This window comes from Sarcophilus harrisii, chromosome 5, assembly GCF_902635505.1.
Source record: "Sarcophilus harrisii chromosome 5, mSarHar1.11, whole genome shotgun sequence".
In the NCBI taxonomy this organism is placed as follows: domain Eukaryota; kingdom Metazoa; phylum Chordata; class Mammalia; order Dasyuromorphia; family Dasyuridae; genus Sarcophilus; species Sarcophilus harrisii.
Genome location: NC_045430.1, coordinates 61,797,936 through 61,816,738, shown reverse-complemented (window position 1 = coordinate 61,816,738; position 18,803 = coordinate 61,797,936). Strand labels below are relative to the sequence as shown.

The following is an 18,803-nucleotide window of genomic DNA, read 5'->3' as shown; positions in this document are numbered from 1 at the left end:
CCTAGATATTTAATCTCTGGGAAAAGGTTATTGACATCACTTTTGTAACATAATTAAAAATTGCTTTTCAAAATGATTGGACTTCTCCACCAACAATGTATTAATATTCTTGTTTTCAGTCCCTCCAAACTATTTCCATTTTCAGACACCCAGTTTGTGGGAAGTGAGATAAAATTTTGGATTTGTTTTGATTTACAATTTCTGGAGATAAACTACTTTCAGAAATTATAGAGAATTAAATCTGATATGAAAAAGATAAAATAAACCAATATGCTATTTCATATTAGATGAAGGTAGTGTCATAATTTGATATTTGTTCATCTGAAATTAATTATTTCCTTGCTTTGAATTTGTAATAACCATGTCATTTGTTCTTTCTGCATATCTGCCAATTTAGTATCAAAAACTATATTACAAGTAAAAGTCATTTTTAAATGTCAAAAGATCAGTTTTGCCTTTAGTATATTAATCCTTTAGCTTAGCAGGATGAATACAGAGAGGCTTGGAGAGACATACATGAACTGATGCTGAATGAAATGAGTAGAACCAAGAGATCATTATACACCTTCAACAACAGTACTATATGATGATCAATTCTGATGGATGTGGCTCTCTTCAACAATGAGAGGATCTGAATCAGTTTCAATTGATCAGTAATGAATAGAACCACCTATATACCAGAGAAATAACACTGGGAATTTAGTATGGACCACAATATAGCATTTCTACTCTTTCTGTTACTGTTTGCTTGCATTTCTGTTTTTTCTTATTAGGTTATTTTTACCTTCTTTGTAAATGTGATCTTTCTTGTACAGCAAGATAACTGTATAAATATGTATACATGTACTTTAACATATTTAACATGTATGGGACTACCTGCCATCTAGGGGAATGAATGGAAGGAAGGAGGGGATAAGATAAAACACAAGTTTTTGCAAGGGTCAATGTTGAAAAATTACCCATGCATATGTTTTGTATATAAAAGCTATTAAAAAAAAAGTTTTAAAAAATCCTTTAGCTTAATATTCTGTCATTTTTCTCTACTCTTAACAATGGTACCATTATAGTATTAAAAATTTAAAGAATTAAATTAGAGAAAAAGAAAATAGTAATAAGATTAAAAGGCCATTAATAGACCTGCTAGGAAAGGAGCCCATTAAAATGTGATTATTTATAAGAAGGTTAACAAAGATAAGTGAAGCTAAGTGGCACAATAGATAAAGTGCTTGACCTAGACTCAACTTTAGACATTCAAATCTGGTCTCAGACATTTATTAGTTGTGTGATCTGGACAAGTCACAAATCACTGTTTAACTCAATTCCTAATCTGTAAAACGAATTGAAGAAATGGCAAGCCACTCCAGCATCTTTGCCAAGAAGATCCCAAATGAGGTCATGAAGAGTTGGACATTACTAAAAAATGACTGAACAAAAAATTACAAAGATTAACAAACAGAAGAGAGATTCTCTACAGCAGTGAGCCAAAGAGAATCGGAGACCACTAAATTGCACATTAGGATTTCTACAGGCATATTGGCTTTTGTCCTTCATTCTCAAAGAGGACCAAAACGACACAACTATGTTGGGGTCAAAATCCAGTGTGTCCAACTGTGGCTGATTAGATCACTCTGAGCTCATAAGACTTAGCACAAATCAGTCACAAACTGTCCACATGAACACTTAGAGTGGAGATAACTCTCAATTTGCAGACATCACTTTCTTGAGCTATTGCAATTCTTCCCTCATAAATCACAGAGTCTTTTTTCAATACAAACATGCCATGCTAGACAGTCTTTTGCCAGCGTCTCCCATGTCAAATAACTGATTCCATATTTCTTCAGAGAAATCTTAAGAATATCCTCATATTGCTTCTTCTGATCACCATTTCAGACCTTTCTTGTGTGAGTTCTCTGTAAAATACTCTTTTAGGCAAACGTACATTTCTCATTCAAACAACATTACTGGCCCATTAGAGTTTAACTTAAGAAAGGACCTCAGTGGGGCAACTACGAGGTGCAGTGGATAGAGCACCAGCCCAGAAGTCAGGAGAGCCTGAGTTCAAATGGGCCCTCAGACACTTAACACTTCCTGGCTGTGTGACCCTGGGCAAGTCACTTAACCTTAATTATCTCAGCAAAAAAAAAAAAAAAAAAAAAAGAAAGAAAGAAAGAAAGAAAGAAAGGACCTCAGTAACCAGAACCTCATCTTGCCAAGTGATCAGAATCTTAAGACAATTCAAATGGAAGCTTATACCTCTTCTCTCCCAAACTTTCCTTCAGCACATGTCAAACACTAAGCTAAGTTGGGCAATGTGGTGAAGAGCCTACATTTTCTTGGTGTGAACTGGTAGTCCAAAATTAATACATGGAGTAGAGAATAGATCGATACTTTATTTTATCTCAGCTGTATTTCACCTTTTGTGAATTCTCTACAGAACAGTCTTAAGCAAATATACATTTGGCACTCAAAAATGGTTGGCCTACTAGAGTTGCACACTCTGCAGAATAGTCTAAATGCATTGCAGTGTAACTCAAGAAAGAATCCCAAGCACCTGGTACCTTATTCTGCCAGATGATCTTCAAAAATCTTCCCAAAATAATAATAAGTGAAGTGGTTCAGTTTCCTGGGATGGCACTGGCAAACTGTCCAGATTTCACAGGTAGACAACAATGAGGCCAACACAACAGGTCTGGAGAGCTTCACTTTGGTGGGCAGTCTTTTCTCTTCTTTTCTCCCATATTTTTTGGAAGCTCCCAAACACTGAGCCAGCTTTGGCAAAATGCACAAATAAACAGCCTCTCAGGTCAGAGGCTGCACTAAGTGCACAAGAAAACAAAGAAACAAACAAAAAAACACCTGCACCAACTCTTGAATAATGTGCCATCAGCTACCATAATGATCCATGATAGGATGCCATCAATGTGTTTGCTGAACTTGTTGGTTTTGTCCTTGCTGAAGGCATTTGACAACACTGTTAAAAACATCAAGCTAAAAAACACTCCAAAAAAAATTTGTAACACAAGGTGTGGAAGAATGAATGTTGAAAATTATTCTTGCATGTATTTTGAAAATAAAAGGCTATAATAATTTAAAAAAAAAAAAAAAGAATTGCACATTTAACCTAGATCAGATTGCTTGCTGTCTTAGGGAACGAGAAAATAAAGAAGAGAAGAAGAAAAATATGGAACATAAAGTTTTACAAAAATGCATTGTGAAAATCACCTTTACATGTTTTTAGAAAAATAATTGTATCATCCATTATCCAGGACCCATGCAAGTATGTCATCAAGAAACTGTTTCTCAACCTTTTCTGAAGCCACATTGACTCCTGGGCAGGTGACTATGTTCCAGATGAAGGATAAGCTGTTTAAGGAGGACTCTAGTAAGAATCTTGCTAACAATGACAAAGAAAGAGACAAGACTCTAAAGGAATCCCCATAAGAATTTCTACATGCATATATGCCTTTAGAAAGCACACATTAACACTGTTATCTATCTATACATAGTATATATGTATTTTTATTTATTTAGATTTTTTAGATAATTTTTAATCTGATTTAAGCTGCACTCAGAAGTGTTGAGATCTGTAAGGGGACTGGTAGCAACATATTTGACAGTTCTAGAGAAACTATTACTCTAAAGAAATTTGGAAATGTATGGATATCAATATTTTTTTCAATGACCATTCTTGATAATATACTCTTTCCCTCTTCCATTCCTTACCCACATGTGAATTCTAGAAAAAATACCAAAAGGACAAATAATACTACTAATGCTGCAATGTTTGCTGCCACACTGAAATAGCTGCTTCCAAGACACAGCAAAATCCATAAAGGAAAAGAAATTATAAATAGGAGAAGAAACATGTTTTTGAGTGATAGCAACTGAAAAACAAATCTAAAGAATCACCTTGTGACATGTACTGTACTTTCTCTTATTGATAAGAGTCTACTTAAGAAAAGGGGGGAAAAAAATTGTAATTTGTTATGTATTTCCCACAGACTGATCATATAACTCTCCAACAAACACACAAGACATCTCCTGCTAATTATTTTAAAATTCTTTCTTTATAAAGTTTATAGTTTTGAGGATATTATGTCCTCTGCACTGAATTCTTAGATATGTTTCCTGGGAAAAATTGTATTATTCCACTTTCTTTTTAGAACTCAAGATTTAACATGGAATGTTAAACATACTTATTTTTAAAAGGACATACTGACCTTGAGGTGAGACTGAAGGGAGCAGCACATCCAGGAAGAAGCGAAAGAGAAAGTTGTAAAGAGTTAATTACTGGTCAGAAATAACACTATTGAAGAATACAAGACAAAACAAGTAGCATAGCATTAAAGAGAGAAAGAAGGACACCATGAGTTATGCCAAACTATAAATAAGCATTTATTAAGCAATTAAGCACATTATTATGTGTCAGATTTTCTAAAGTCAAAAAAAGTACTTTCTGATAAGATTATACCATTTTATATCAATATGAATTTCTCCAGCAAGAGTACTATCTGAATTCAACTATACCATGGGGTACAGAAATTGGCTACTTCACCTTCAGAAATAGTAATTAGATATGTGAAAATTAGACTGTATTTAATTTAAGGACAGAGCTAATAGACTATTCAAATAAAAGATTATTCCTCTGATGCCTAGGACTAAGCTTTTATAAACCTTTCTCCTGAAAATGTTCCAAATTATCTGATACGTGATTGAAAATAGCAATACGATATCATTTCCATTAAAGTATAAATGATAATATAAAAAAAATTGTTTCTCTAAAAATTTCAAATGGGAATTTATTTTATCTGAATGTAGGAAGAATTTTTTTTCATTTCTTCCCATAATGCTGACCTCAAAAGTCTTTAAGTATAGCTCATAAAATGAAATCTAAAAACAAAAAATATAACTTTTTTTTTAATATATTCATACTTCTCTCTGTGTGGCACTCAATTTCAAATCACAATGTAAGCCAGTTTCCAACTTATCAAAAAGCATAAAGCTCTTAGGATTCACTATTACCTATTAACACAAAAAAGGAAAAAAGAAATAGAACTTTTTTTTTTAAAAAAAAGAAAGGGGATAGTGGCACTTTATGTACTAACATCAAGCACCACTTGGACTTTGTTTCTGTATACCTCATCCAAAGCTATGGTAACTTTTAAAGGGTATTTATCTCACCACCTCTTGACATGGAAGCAATGACTTCCAAAAAACCCCAGAAATTCTAAGAAAAGATATGGCAATATTTCATAGACATATTACTGTATCAAAAATGAGACGGGAAGATACAAGAATTATGGATAAATCACAAACTCCTCAAGTGACTATGAATGAAATCATAATCTTCATTTCCTTCAAACCGTTCAGGTGAAGGCAAAATAGAAATTACAATTCCCAAATATAAAACTTTTGTTAATTCATGGAATAATTGGAAGGGAAAATAGAAAAGGAAGAAAGAACTAATAATTTCAAACATCACCTCAAATGGATCTTCAAAAAGTAAAATACTACCTCAGATAAATATTTAATAATTTATATTGCTGAAGATTTTCTGACAAGGAAAATGTATTTTATGATATGAATTTGATATGAATGGCACACGTTAAGGAATTCATTTCTTTTGTGCCAGAGAAAAATTAAAGTTTTTCATTCCTGGCATGCAATTTCCTTTATTCATAGTTAATCAATCATTAAACATTTATTAAGTGCTCACTATGTGCCAGGCACTGTGCTAGACATTAAGAATATAAAAAAGCAAAAACAGCCTCTGCTCTCAAAGAGTTCACAATCTAATAAGGGAGACAAGAAAACAAATATGTAACAAGAAGCAATAAATAGGATATAATAGTGGGAAGGCTCTAGAATTAAGAAAGTTGAGAAATACTTCCTGTAAGTGAAGGTGAAATTTAAGTTGGAACTTGAAAGAAGCCAAGTAGTCAACATGAAGATGCACACTGAAATGAGAAGGGGAAGCATTTCAGGAAAATGAAAAGGAGAAAAAAATGCTCCAAACTGAAATGAAATGTCTTGTTCAAGGAAGAGTGAGAAGGGCAGAGTCACTGGATCACAGAGGAAATGATGAGGAAGGCAGGGAGGTATAATATATAAATAAGAAGAATGCATGGGAAAACTGAGGATTTTGTATTTTAAATTCCCATCTTAAATGTGATGGGAAATCATTGGAGCTTATTGAATAGAGCAGAGCTGGGGAATAGGAGAGGTAAAGAGATGGGGGGTGGAGGGAGAGGGAGTTTAGGAGGAGGGGAACACATACAACCAGATCTTCTCTTTAGGAAAATCACTTTAAAGGCTGAATGGAAGATAGATTGAAGTGAAGAAAGGCTTGAACAAGACAAATTCATCAGGAGATTACTGCAAAAGAACAGGACAAAAGGAGAGATGATGAAAAGATCAAATTGACAGGCCTTGGTTAAGCCTGGGAGACTGAAAGGATGATAGTATTTTCAAAAATAACAGGGAAATGGGGTTGGAGATGCTAGACAGAATGATAAAATGAAGTCAATTTTTGATGTGCTGAGTTTAAGATGTCTACTGAACATTCAGTTTGAGATATCTGAAAGACAGTTGGAGATGCAAGATTGTAAATCAGCAGAAAGAATGGAGCAAAAAAGACAGCTATAAGAATCATCAGCTTAGAGATGAATTCTTCTCTAATTAAATTCATGGGAGCTGCCAAAATCACCAAATGAAGTAGTATAAAGGAAAAAGGGAAGAGGACACAGAACAGAGCTCTAAGGGGCAACTATAGGCATAATCTGGATGAAGATCCAGCAGAGAAGACAGAAGAATGGTCAGACAGATTGAAGGACAAATAGGAGAAAATAATGTTCCAAAAACCTAGAGAGGATGTGATTGACAGTGTCAAAGAATGCAAAAAGGTCAAGGAAAATATTTAAAGACAAGCCCTTACTAATATAAGAAATTCTTAGTCGGTCCTCCTGCATCTAGTCTACCCTCTCCAATCCATCCTGTGCAAAAGAGCAAAAAGTTGATCTTTCCAGAACATAGATGCGTGCTCACATCACTCCTCTGCTCAAAAAGGTCCAGTACAAATTCCTCTGTTAGGCATTTAAAGACCTTCCCAGTCTAGCCTGGATTTCCAGACTTACTGAACAATTCTTCTCCATTGTGTGCTCTATTCTAGACACCAGCCACACTGGCTTACTTCCTATACATGACATTCCTCTGACTGTGCCTTAGCATAGACAGGTTCTCATCCCTGGAACATACTCCCTCTTCCTCATTACCTCATTTAATCCCTAGTTTTCTGTAAGGCTAATAAACTCAAGTGGCAGCTCCTACTCAAGATGGATCACCCCAGTAGGTAGTGCTCTTTGTCCCTCAAATCTGGAAATTATTGTGGTTTTTATTTTGTCTATATGTCCTATTAACTTTTCTCTATACATTTTATTTCCCTTCAGCAAAATGCAAGCTTTGCAAGATCTGGGAAGATGAAATAGCAAGTCAGAAAGATCACAAACTGTCCAGATTTCCCCCACAAACAAAACAAAATTGTGCTTCAGGATAAACACAGACTGGTGAGCTGGTTACCAAAAAGAATTCATAGAATACTCAAGAAAGACTTTAAAAACCAAAGAGAAAGATTGAAGAAAAACTTTAAAAAAAAAAAAAAAAGATGAGAATAATCCAAGAAAAACAAGAGATTATGAAAAGAAAGTCAATCAATTAGAAAAGATCCATAGTTCTAAGGAAAAAAATGACCCTTTGAAAATTAAAACTGAGCAAGGGAAAACCAGTGAAGTTATAAGGGATCAAGAAATACTATACCAAAAGAGAATTTAAAAATAGAAGAGAAATTGAGACATCTCAAACAACAGATCTAGAGAACAGATCAAGAAATCATGAAAATAATTGACCTACCTGAAAATATGACCCAAAAAACCACAATCAAACAAACAAAAAAAACCTTGATGCAATAATACAAGAAATAATTGAAGAAAATTGTACTAAAATGACAGAAAAAGAGGAAAAATAGAAATAGAAAAAAATCTACCAATCACTAGTTAAGTAATAGCAAGGTATGCTAGAGGGTAGAGGTAAAGTAGAAGAGTTAGTAAGGATAGCAAATGAGATAATGAATATGTTATGTATGTGGTATATGTGGTGTGTGTGTGTATGTATGTGTATGTGAACATGAATATATATCCATGCTTAACTGTGGCTACTTTGGGGGAAATGGGGAGGAAGAAAAATAGAAAAAAGAAGAAGTAAAAGTAAAGTAAAGTAAAAGAAAGTAAAAAGTGCACAGCATAGAACAAAAGAAAATCTAGAAGGAAGCAAAGAAAAGATGTACAATCCTGAATACAATGTGTTTTATTATTATATATGCTTTTTTGAGGTGGAAATTTATCATTAGATATTTTGAATCTTTTCTTATGTTCTGCTGTGCAATAACATTTTTTTTCAATTTGTTTTAAATTTTAAAAAAAATTTTAAGAAAAAAAAAAAAAAACTGGAAAGGGTCCACAACATAGCACTGAAAAAGAACAACAAAAGTAGAATGACCAAATAAGAGTAAAGAGAAAGAATGAAGCTCACTGAAACTGGCAATATTTAAACCACAGTACAGTCTAACACATAACTGAATTTGTCTAAAATCAGGTAAAAATTACAAAAAAATAAAAATTTATTTAATGTAAGTGGTTCCTCTTTCATTCTACTTAAGCCAAATCCCAGCAAACACCAGAACAGTCAAGAACAATAGTAACAATTCAGAACAATAAAAGCCTTTATATGATAATGATTTCCCTAGAACATCCCAAAAAACTCTCTTCACAATGAAGACCAACATGTGGTAGGGGATATAATTTATAGAAGATTAGCCTTTTGAGAAACAGCATGACTAAAAAGAAAAAAGGTACACACATCAAGAATGGAACCAGCAGATGAAAAGGTGGGGAAATTCAAAAAATAAATTATGGGGAAATACACACCAACACAAAAGAAAAATTAAAATGGCAATACAAAAAGCAAATGATTTGAACAGAGAAAATAAAAACAACCACCACATGTATTTTATAATAAGAAAATAAGCAAAAAAAAAAAAAAAAAAGAAAAAAGATTTATGATCTTCTCAATAGTTCTTTCACTAGATAAGTATAAAGAAAGATTTAAACAGTCTTCTGTGAAGATAAAGGAATTTTTTAAGACTTGTGAGAAGCTAAATTAAATATCTTCTTTAGAACCAAAAGAAAAACCTCAAGTCACCAAAAAATACCACATTCATACATACAGTACAATGTTTTTAATGTAGGATCAAGGTAACAGAAAAAGTTTGAAAGATAGCTACAACTAAATCCAGCCAGAAATAAATGGTCTTAGTGGAATGGAAAGAATATCATTCTAAGATTAAGGAGACCCTGGATTGTTAAATCTTGTTCTACCAGTGACTAATTGCAGACAGATCATTTTACTCTCGACTCTACTTCCCTACTGCCAAAAGGAGATGATCTATACAAGTTTCCTGAACTTTTAAATTTCTATAAATCTGTTCCCATCTAAAACCATGATACAAAAGAAATTATATAAGTGTGGAATAGAAAAATATAAAATTTTAAGTGGTTAAAAAATTTTGGATTATATATTATAAAAAAAATAGCAGCAAATGCCTAAAAGGGCAAAAAGGACTGTGTTTCAAATAGCCTTTTGAGTCAAATTCTGAGTAAAGAATGGGAAATTTATAGTTTTCCTCAATTGGGTGAATTATAATGACTAATAAAAAATAGCCATTGGACATAATTCTAGATAACAAACTAAGATTTACTTCTTTTAAAAATTACACCTAAACCTCAAAGCAAGCACTACTGAATTTATTTTCTCTTTTTATAAATAAAGAGATGATACTTTCAAGTAATTTGTATTATTTTTTTAATGGCATTGTGAGACTTTCTAAACATAATCCTCACTACCACATGTTAAGATGGGGAATATAATAAATCAAAGTGCTTTTTCATAAAAAAATTTACTAAGTAAATATTTGGCAATAATTCTAAATATGAAAATGATACACACAAATAAATGACAAAAGACAAAAATCAAAGAAAACAAAAGTAGTAACTAACCTTGGTCATTTCAGGTAACTATGGTTTTGAAAACACAATGTGATGAGCTAAATACACCAAAATTGAAGGCATTTAATAAAGAAGGAAGTTACATATTAAACAGTCATTACAATAATGAAAAATGTTGTTATGGGATGTATGGGGGGGGGGGAAGAAGGGGTCTGTGTTGTTAATATTATATTAATAATATAATAATAGTACATTGATAGAGTATAGCATTAAAAAAATTTAGGAAACTTAAGCCTCAAGATTTTTTAAGAAAGGATGAAGGGAAGGAGTAGGACATGAGAAAAGGAGGAAGGAGAAGGGGGAAGGAAAAATGAAGAAAGGAAAGGGAAATGAAAAGGGAAGGAAATTACCTAACAATTATAGGATGGTTTCCATAGCTTTCAATGTAATGAAAATGAACACCTCCCAAAAATTGGACAATACATACTAGTATTTGTAAATCCCTGTCAATATTTCAAGGTAATAAAAACTGGTTTTTGTCACCGATTAACTTCTTCATTTAAAGGGGATCTAGTGGAAGATGTTGAAGAGGTTAATGTAATTGGTATTAAATGCTTTATATATACATATCTCTATGTAAAAGCGATGAAGGCAATAAGAAAGGAAAGAAGTAGAAAGATTAATTATGTTCAAATACTCTGAGACCAAAAAAAAATAATAATAATAATAGGAGAAATTCTAGCTGACTTCTATATAAGTAGGCATATGAAACAAAGTTTAATAAGGAAACTTTAGATTTATGGTCAAAGGCCCACAAAATCTTAACAAAAGCTTTCTAAATTTTCTTTATTATCAATTGTGATATAACTGTTTACACACCTATCATTTTGAAAATCCCAAGAATTAAGAATTCACTGGAAATATAGCTAATTTTAATAAGGTTAACCAACAGTGAATATTTCTAATACTGTAATTTCTATTAATTATAGAAACCAGTAGTAATATCATTGACTAAACCTTAAATTCTTGAATTAATAACCACCTTTTACTGTACTAAATAATATGATCACCCTGTTACTTTGCTCACCAATATGGCAACCTCTAATAAACTACAGGCAATGAGAGTTAACCAAATCACATCAACCTGAATGCCAAGGTTTAAATAAAGAAAGATCAAGAACTAATGTAGTTCATACCTGTCAGATTGGCTAAGACGACAGGAAAAGATAATGACAAATGTTGGAGGGAATGTGGGAACACTGGGACACTGATGCATTGTTGGTGGAATTGTGAACAGATCCAACCATTATGGAGAGCAATTTGGAACTATTCTCAAAAAGTTGTCAAACTGTGCATACCCTTTGACCCAGCAATGTCACTACTGAGCTTATATCCCAAAGAGATCTTAAAGAAGGGAAAGGGACCCACATGTGAAAAAATGTTTGTGGCAGCCCTTTTTATAGTGGCTAGAAACTGGAAACTGAGTGGATGATCATCAACTGGAGAATGGTTGGGTAAATTATGGTATATGAATGTTATGGAATATTATTATTGTTCTGTAAGAAATGACCAACAGGATGATTTCAGAGAGGCCTTGAGAGACTTAAATGAACTGATGCTAAGTGAAATGAGCAGAACCAGGTAATCATTATAAACTTCAACAATACTGTATGAAGATGTATTCTGATGTAAGTGGATATTTTCGACAAAGAGAAGATCCAATTCAGTTCCAATTGATCAATGATGGACAGAACCAGAGAAAGAACATTGAGAAATGAATGTGGACTACCTGCATTTTTGTTTTTCTTTCCAGGTTATTTTTACCTTCTGAATCCAATTATTCTTGTGCAACAAGAGACCTGTATGGATCTGCACACATATATTGTATCTAGGATATACTTTAACATGTTTAACATGTATAAGACTGCCTGCCATCTAGGGGAGGGGGTGGAGGAGGGAAGGGAAAAGTTGGAACAGAAGTGACTGCAAGGGACAAAGTTGAAAAATTACCCATGCATATGTTCTGTCGATAAAAAGCTATAATAATAACAAAAAAGAAAGAAAGGAAAAAATAAAAAAAGAACTACTGTAGTTAAAGCTAAAACCAATTACACAAATTATACTCCCACCCAAACCCCTAAACCCAAAAGTTACAAATCTTTAACCATTCTGACTTCATCAGGTAACTTCCAACTTATCCTTCCTTACCTCTCCAGCTCAGCTATTTTCTTATCTTTATCATTCTTCTCATTTTCCATCTCCTTTAGGATTTCCAGGAGACGATCTACCTCTGCCTGGGCCTTACTGGATTCATCCCTATGCTGTGTAATCTCTCTCTCTAACTGCTGGAGCCGATCATTCATCTCAGGACTGCCTCTGGCTTCTAGAGTTGCTTCATGTGCCTACAAAATAAAGCAGTAAATCCATTAGAAACTTAGAAACACACACACACACACACACACACACACACACACACACCCCAATCAAAAAATGTAAAATTTATTAAGGACCTACTATGTACCAGGTATTGTCAATATAAAGGAAAAATGAAATAGTCCTGCCCTCGAGAAATTTATGTTGAGGGAAAGAGAAAGAGAAGATAGAAAGTAAAGTAGGAGGGAGGTGAGAAAGGGAGGGTGAGAGGAAATGAAAAAAGGGAGAGATGGAGGGAAGGAATAAATTATTAAAAAATAATCTTGATTTTATGAGAAGTAGCAACAAATACCAAATTTAAATGACCTATTGGCATTAAAATCCCTTCATAACCTAACTTCACCCTGCTCCTCTCCACTTCTCCAGCTTTTTTACACTTTATTTCTCATCATGTTGATTGGTTGTTGTAAGGACATTACTATGTCTAGGTCAAGATATAGTGTTTCCAACAAAACCAATACATGCTCAGAAAATTCTGCAACAGATCAGGCACAAACAGTCTGTATAAACATATGAAGTGAAAATGTCTCTCAATTTGTGCATCTCACATTTCTTTTGAGCTTGTACAATTCTTCTTTGCTCATAGAATATAGAGCCTTCTTTGATGTGGGCAGGCCGTGATGGACAGTCCTATGCCAGTACCTCCCAGGCCTCACAATTGATTCTAAAGTTTTCAGAAAGACTGAAAGAATCCTTGTATCACTTCTTTTGACCACCATGTAAGCACCTTCCTTGTGTGAGTTTCCTTAAAAAAAAAGTCTTTTAGCAAAAAGTACACTTAACATTCAAACAACCCAATACAGTTGCATTTTCTGTACAATTGAGTACCAACTCTGTAGAGTTAAAAGGTAAAGCATGTCAGTATCAGGCACCTTGTCCTGTCAGGTGATCTTCAAGATCTTCCTAAGACAATTCAAAGGGAAGTGATTCAGTTTCCTGGCATGGCACTGATATGCCATCCAAGGTTCTCAGGCATGCAAAATGAAATTGGCACAACAGCTCTGTACAACTTCAGTCTGGCAGGTAGTCTAATACCTTTTCTCTTCCATACTTTCTTCGTACTTTCTCCCAAACTGAACCAGCTTTGGCAATGTACAAATAAACCTCATCATCTATATGGAAAATATACTGCCAAGGTAAATAACTTATCCACAGCATTCAATAGTTCTCCATTTATTATAAATGAGGATTCCATATATGGATGGTGTGGTGCTTGCAGGTGGAGAACCTGAGTTTTCTTTGTGTTAGCTGTTAGGTCAAAATCGGCAGGAGCAGTAGACAATCAATACAAACTTTGTGGCCTTTTGGTCCCAGAAGCTGCACTGAGTCAGACAAAAAGTCATGCATCAACTCTCCCTCCACTTTGGTCTTGCCTCATAGCCTTTTTAAATTAAATAATTTACATTAATGTGAGATAGCTGACCTTGATGTCATTTTCACTGTGCTAAAAAGCAAGGAAAAAAGGACACATCCCTGTTTCACTCCATTAGTCTCTGCAAAAATACAAGATTATTGCTCATTATCCAGAAACTGTGCAAACATATTGTCATGAAATTGCCATTATTTTTCACAAGCCCTTATAGCTAAATCAAAGGCTTTGATCAAATCAATGAAAGTTGGGGCATTCTTCATTCTTCCTGGAATTGTCAGGGAGTAAACACCATATTGCCTGTTCCTTGGCCCTTTCTGTAGCCTGTTAAGGAGGACTCTGACAAGAATCTTGCCAGCTCTGACTAAAAAAGAGAACCTATTTCCTTTTCCTTTATAGAGATGGACAATGGAGGAATCCTTGAACTCCTGAGGGAAGTTCCTCCTCTTGCCATATAACACATATGGGCAGCGTACTATCTTGCCTTGTACATCTGAGCTGGAAACAGAATCAGCATCAGGCACTTGCCATACAAGAGAACCTAACTGAATCCAAATCTCTTCTTCAGTTGGAAGTTCAACAATAAAAGGTTTGTCTTGAGAGATACTTTCAATGATTTCAGCATTGATGATCATCTGCTGAGAATGCTATAAAAGTGTTAATACATCTTTCCAGGATGATGTCCTTATCATTAATCAATATGGCTCCATTTTGAGATGTACTATAGGGCTTGGGCCCATATATATCCTTCAGGGCATCAAAAAAAAAAAAAAAATCCATGAGTTTTTCCTATAACCTGAAACTGAATTTCATCTGCCTTCTTATTGAGTCAAGAACCCTATATCTCTCTGAGTTTTCCTTGCACTTTACTTCTAAAGGAGTTAAATGCTGTCTTCTTAGAGACAGATGAACTATTCTGTTGGTACACTTTGGAGAATTCTTGTAAATGAATTTAGCAGCTTCTGAATTTCCCCATCATCTTCCTAAAACCAATTTTGATGTTTGTGAGTGTTCTGGCCCAGAAGAGTAAATGCAATGTTGTACACCAAATCTCTGAAAGCTGCCTACTCCTTTTCTATTTCACTATTGCCAATAATGAGTTAGTGCAGCTTTCCTTTCAAGTTAGCAGTGAACTGCTCATACTAAAAAACATTCTAATCTGTTGACATTGTCTTCTGGTAGTTGTCTTGCCTTGGGGCCAGTATTTTTGTTGAAAGCAAAAGTTTAGCTTGAAGAAAATAAGCCTATCAGTCCAGTACTTTATGTCACACATCTCCTTCATCACTCTCGCATCCTATGCTTCTCCCTACCATGTACTCTTCCACAGAATAACGTCATTGAACTTCTGGCTTTTCCATGAACAAGACATTCCAAATGCAGTCTTTAGGTATTTCCTATGTCAGTCTCCTATACCTGGAATTCTCTCCCTCCTTTGTTCCTACCACTTACTTCCTTGACTTCCTTCAAATACCAACTAAAGTCCTGCTTTCTACAGAAGCCTTCCCCAACAATTCTAGGTGCCTTTCCTCTATTAATTATTTCCTATTTATCTTATGTATAGCTTGCTTTGCATGTATTTGTTTGCATTTTTCTCCCTTAATATACTGGAAGCTCTTGAGGGCAGGATTGTCTTCTATCTCTTTTTTGTAATTCTAGCACTCAGAACAGTTCCTGGCACACAGTATTTAATAAATGTTTATTGATTGAGCTGAGTCAGGCATCACTAAATAAATCCCTAAGGAATGAAGTTCGGTGAATAGTTTCTATCTATTCAAGAGTACCCTTATGATACATAATTTGCTCATTTGTTTTAGGTTTGAAATTTGCTTCCCCAACATTTCACAAATACAGTCTTAATACCAATAATTCTGCAGATACTTAAGTATTTGGGAAAGAGTTAAAGTAGAAATCAGAAAATTTCCATTTTTATTCCTGGCTTTACCATTTTGTAACCATATTAATTTCCTTGTCTTATACACAAAATGGAGATATGTAGGCTAAACAAAATAGTTAAGTGGATTCAAAACTACTTGAATGGCTAACCCAAAAAGGAATCATTATAAAGTTGATGTCAAATTAGAAGTTCTTTATATTATTACATTAAGGATTTGTGAATTGTTCTGTGCAGTTTAACCAAGCATTTATGATTGGCAAATCTACAGAATATTAATTGTTAGCATACATAATACCTTGGAAGAGTTAAAGACTCCAAAAGAATCTAAACTGTCAATCTAATAAGATGAAGTGAATGTAAAAGACTTCAAAATTATTAAGGTGGAACAACTATGGTTATACAAAAGTCCAGTTGGAAAAAATCTGGCAACTTTAGTAGACTTCAAATTCAGTAATAGAATATCATGGAGTCAGTTTGTGTAATGCAGTGGCCCAAAAACATCATTTCAGGATGCATTAAGAAAGGACCAACAAAATAATAGCCTTCTTATAGCCTACTTTGGCTAGCTCAAAATTAAAGAAATATGATCAATTGTGGATAAGACATTTTAGAAAGATCTCTGAAAAACAAAGAAATGGAAAAACTAATGCAGAGTGACCAAAATGATGAAGCACTTTGAGATAATACTAGATGCAGACTAAAGGAACAGGAGGGAGAGGGGATGTTTAATGTGAAGAAAAAGAAATTTAGGCAAGGCATAACAGTTGTTATTGGAACAGTAGCCTAGAGAACAAAATTAAGAATAATGGGTAGAAATTGCAAAGAAGGAAATTTAGGCTTTGTCAAAGAAATCTTCTTAAGAATAATGTCTATCATAATGGAATGAGCTGCCTCAAAAGTAATGAGGTCCCACTATTATTAACAAAGAGCGCATGACACTTCTCAGATATGTTGCACAGAGAATTCTTGTTTGGATATAGGGTGAACCAGATTCTCTCTGAAGTTTCTTCCTATTCTGATATTCAGTGATACATGAAATTTCCTACCAAAAAAAGAAGTAATAATTAGCTGGGATGTGTACATCTTTGTCTAGTGACTGTACCTATATGATTTTTATTAGTTTGGTTACTGATATACTCAATTATGCTAATAGTTTTCCTAATACTGAACCAGCCCAGACAGGGCATTTAAAAAAAAAAAAAAACCTTTTTCAATTGTGATTCCATTTTCAGACACTCTTCTTTCTTCTGCTCCAAAGCAATCTCTAGTGTCTTAAGTCTTGAATCCTTCTTTAGTCCTGAAGAAGCCAGAGAAGAAGCATGTTCCTTGAGGTCCAACAGTGAAGCCTAAAAACAAAAATAACTGATACATATTATCAGTGATAGCCAGAGGCCTCAACATTTATGCTATGTCTGTGTATTCTGATTTTCATTCTACCCGTATATACAAATGTATTCTTGTTTAAAAAACAATGCTTGTTAGACAAGTTAGCTTTTCTCCATGTTAAATTTAAATCTAACCAAGTCAAAGGGTATTTAAGAGTAACTGAAAGTTATTAACAGTCAAATTAAGAATTATACTTCTAAAGCTTCTGTTACCATATTCAATAATCCTGGATAGGTATAAGCTCAATCATATAACAGTATTTTCACTTATACATGGAAAATGCTGTAAGACTCTGCCACACATTTATGTTTCTATAAAATTCAGAAGGTACCTCAAAAGCCTTTGTATTAATGGTTCACATGGCTGTAAGCCATTTTTGCTCTTTAGTTCACAAATTTCACATGAAGGAATATCTCCAAATTCAGTTTAAAAGTTAATTAAATACCCTGTTGGTTGACGACAATTCCAGATTTCACTGCCAATAACAAGAAATACTTCCAGAAATAAAGGTCAGTAAATCCTTCCTTCATCTTCACATTCCTTCTGCCTTACCATCATTCCAACAACCCTAAAAATTTAACAGGGCCCCAATGATTTCCAGAACTGATCTAGAGAAATGATATAAATTATCAGAATTTCAATTATTCAAGGAATTAGTCCAGAATTTTTAAAATATATATAATATTCTGCTGATACTGAACAATGTCCTAAAATAAAGCCATTTTGAACACATTCTTCAAGTGCTTTTCAGAAAACCTGCTGCTAAAATTATTAGATTCATCCTCCTAAATATATTCTATATGATCACTATCCCAAAAGTAACTATGACACTATACCCACATTCACAACATGAGAAAATATGTACACACACAAGTTAGTCTTTAAGTCAAATCAAGCATATCAATTTTTATGAAATTAACCTCTTTCTCAGAGAGGTCTCCTTGCAAGAGGCTGACTTTTTCCTTTAAGTCCTTCAGATCCTTCTTATAGTTGTCAATCTCCTCTTGCTTCTCCCGCTCATCTCTGTCCCGTTGCTCCTTCAAGCGTTCAATTGTCCTTTCCTAAGGAAAAAACATAAAAATCTCTTAAGGATTTTTGTTTGATACTGCTACAAATTCTGATTATGGGTAATGATCATTTAAAACAGGTTTAAATATTGTGGATTTTTTTTTCTTTTTGCCTTTGTTTGTTTTAAAGCAAGCTATCTTTCCTACAATGATTCGACAACACAGAGTCAACATTCATCTGACTTTGCCCTCATGAAAAATCCAGGTTGTTTTTTTCAACTTCTGCTAGTATTGCAGATTGCAGTAATTCCATTAATTCATGTTCCAAGTAACTAATAATAAATAAATAAAACTGGTCATATCTGCTAGGGTCATTAAAGAAAAGAAGGAAAGAAAACAAGCATCTACTGAAGAACCTATTATGTGCTGGAACCTATGCTAAGAGCTTTACAATATCTTATTCCATTTTCACAATAATACTGTAAGGTAAAGATGGTATTATTATCCCTATTTTGCAGTTCAGGAAATTGACTCAAATAAAGGTTCACTGACTTTCCCAGAGTCGTATAGAGTGTCTGAAGCCACATGTGAACTTGGGTCTTCCTGACTTCAGATCCAGAGTCCCACCCACCTTTGTTTCTAGGTATATAAGAAACATA

The 18,803-nt window shown here is 33.9% G+C and overlaps 1 protein-coding gene across 12 annotated transcripts in view; it reads right to left on the bottom strand.

Annotated features, from left to right (window-relative positions):
• Nucleotides 1–18,803, bottom strand: part of ERC1 (ELKS/RAB6-interacting/CAST family member 1) — a 339,530-nt gene that overhangs the window by 183,882 nt on the left and 136,845 nt on the right. For 8 of the 12 annotated variants that reach the window (XM_031939566.1, XM_031939573.1, XM_031939568.1 and 5 more), the window contains 4 exons: nucleotides 18,058–18,198; nucleotides 16,957–17,097; nucleotides 12,264–12,457; nucleotides 4,221–4,232 (listed from right to left, as the gene is read on the bottom strand). In XM_031939566.1, coding sequence (XP_031795426.1) covers nucleotides 4,221–4,232; nucleotides 12,264–12,457; nucleotides 16,957–17,097; nucleotides 18,058–18,198 — 488 coding nt within the window. The remainder of the gene's footprint in view (nucleotides 1–4,220; nucleotides 4,233–12,263; nucleotides 12,458–16,956; nucleotides 17,098–18,057; nucleotides 18,199–18,803) is intronic. The other 4 variants (XM_031939569.1, XM_031939570.1, XM_031939572.1 and 1 more) reach the window with 1 other exon arrangement.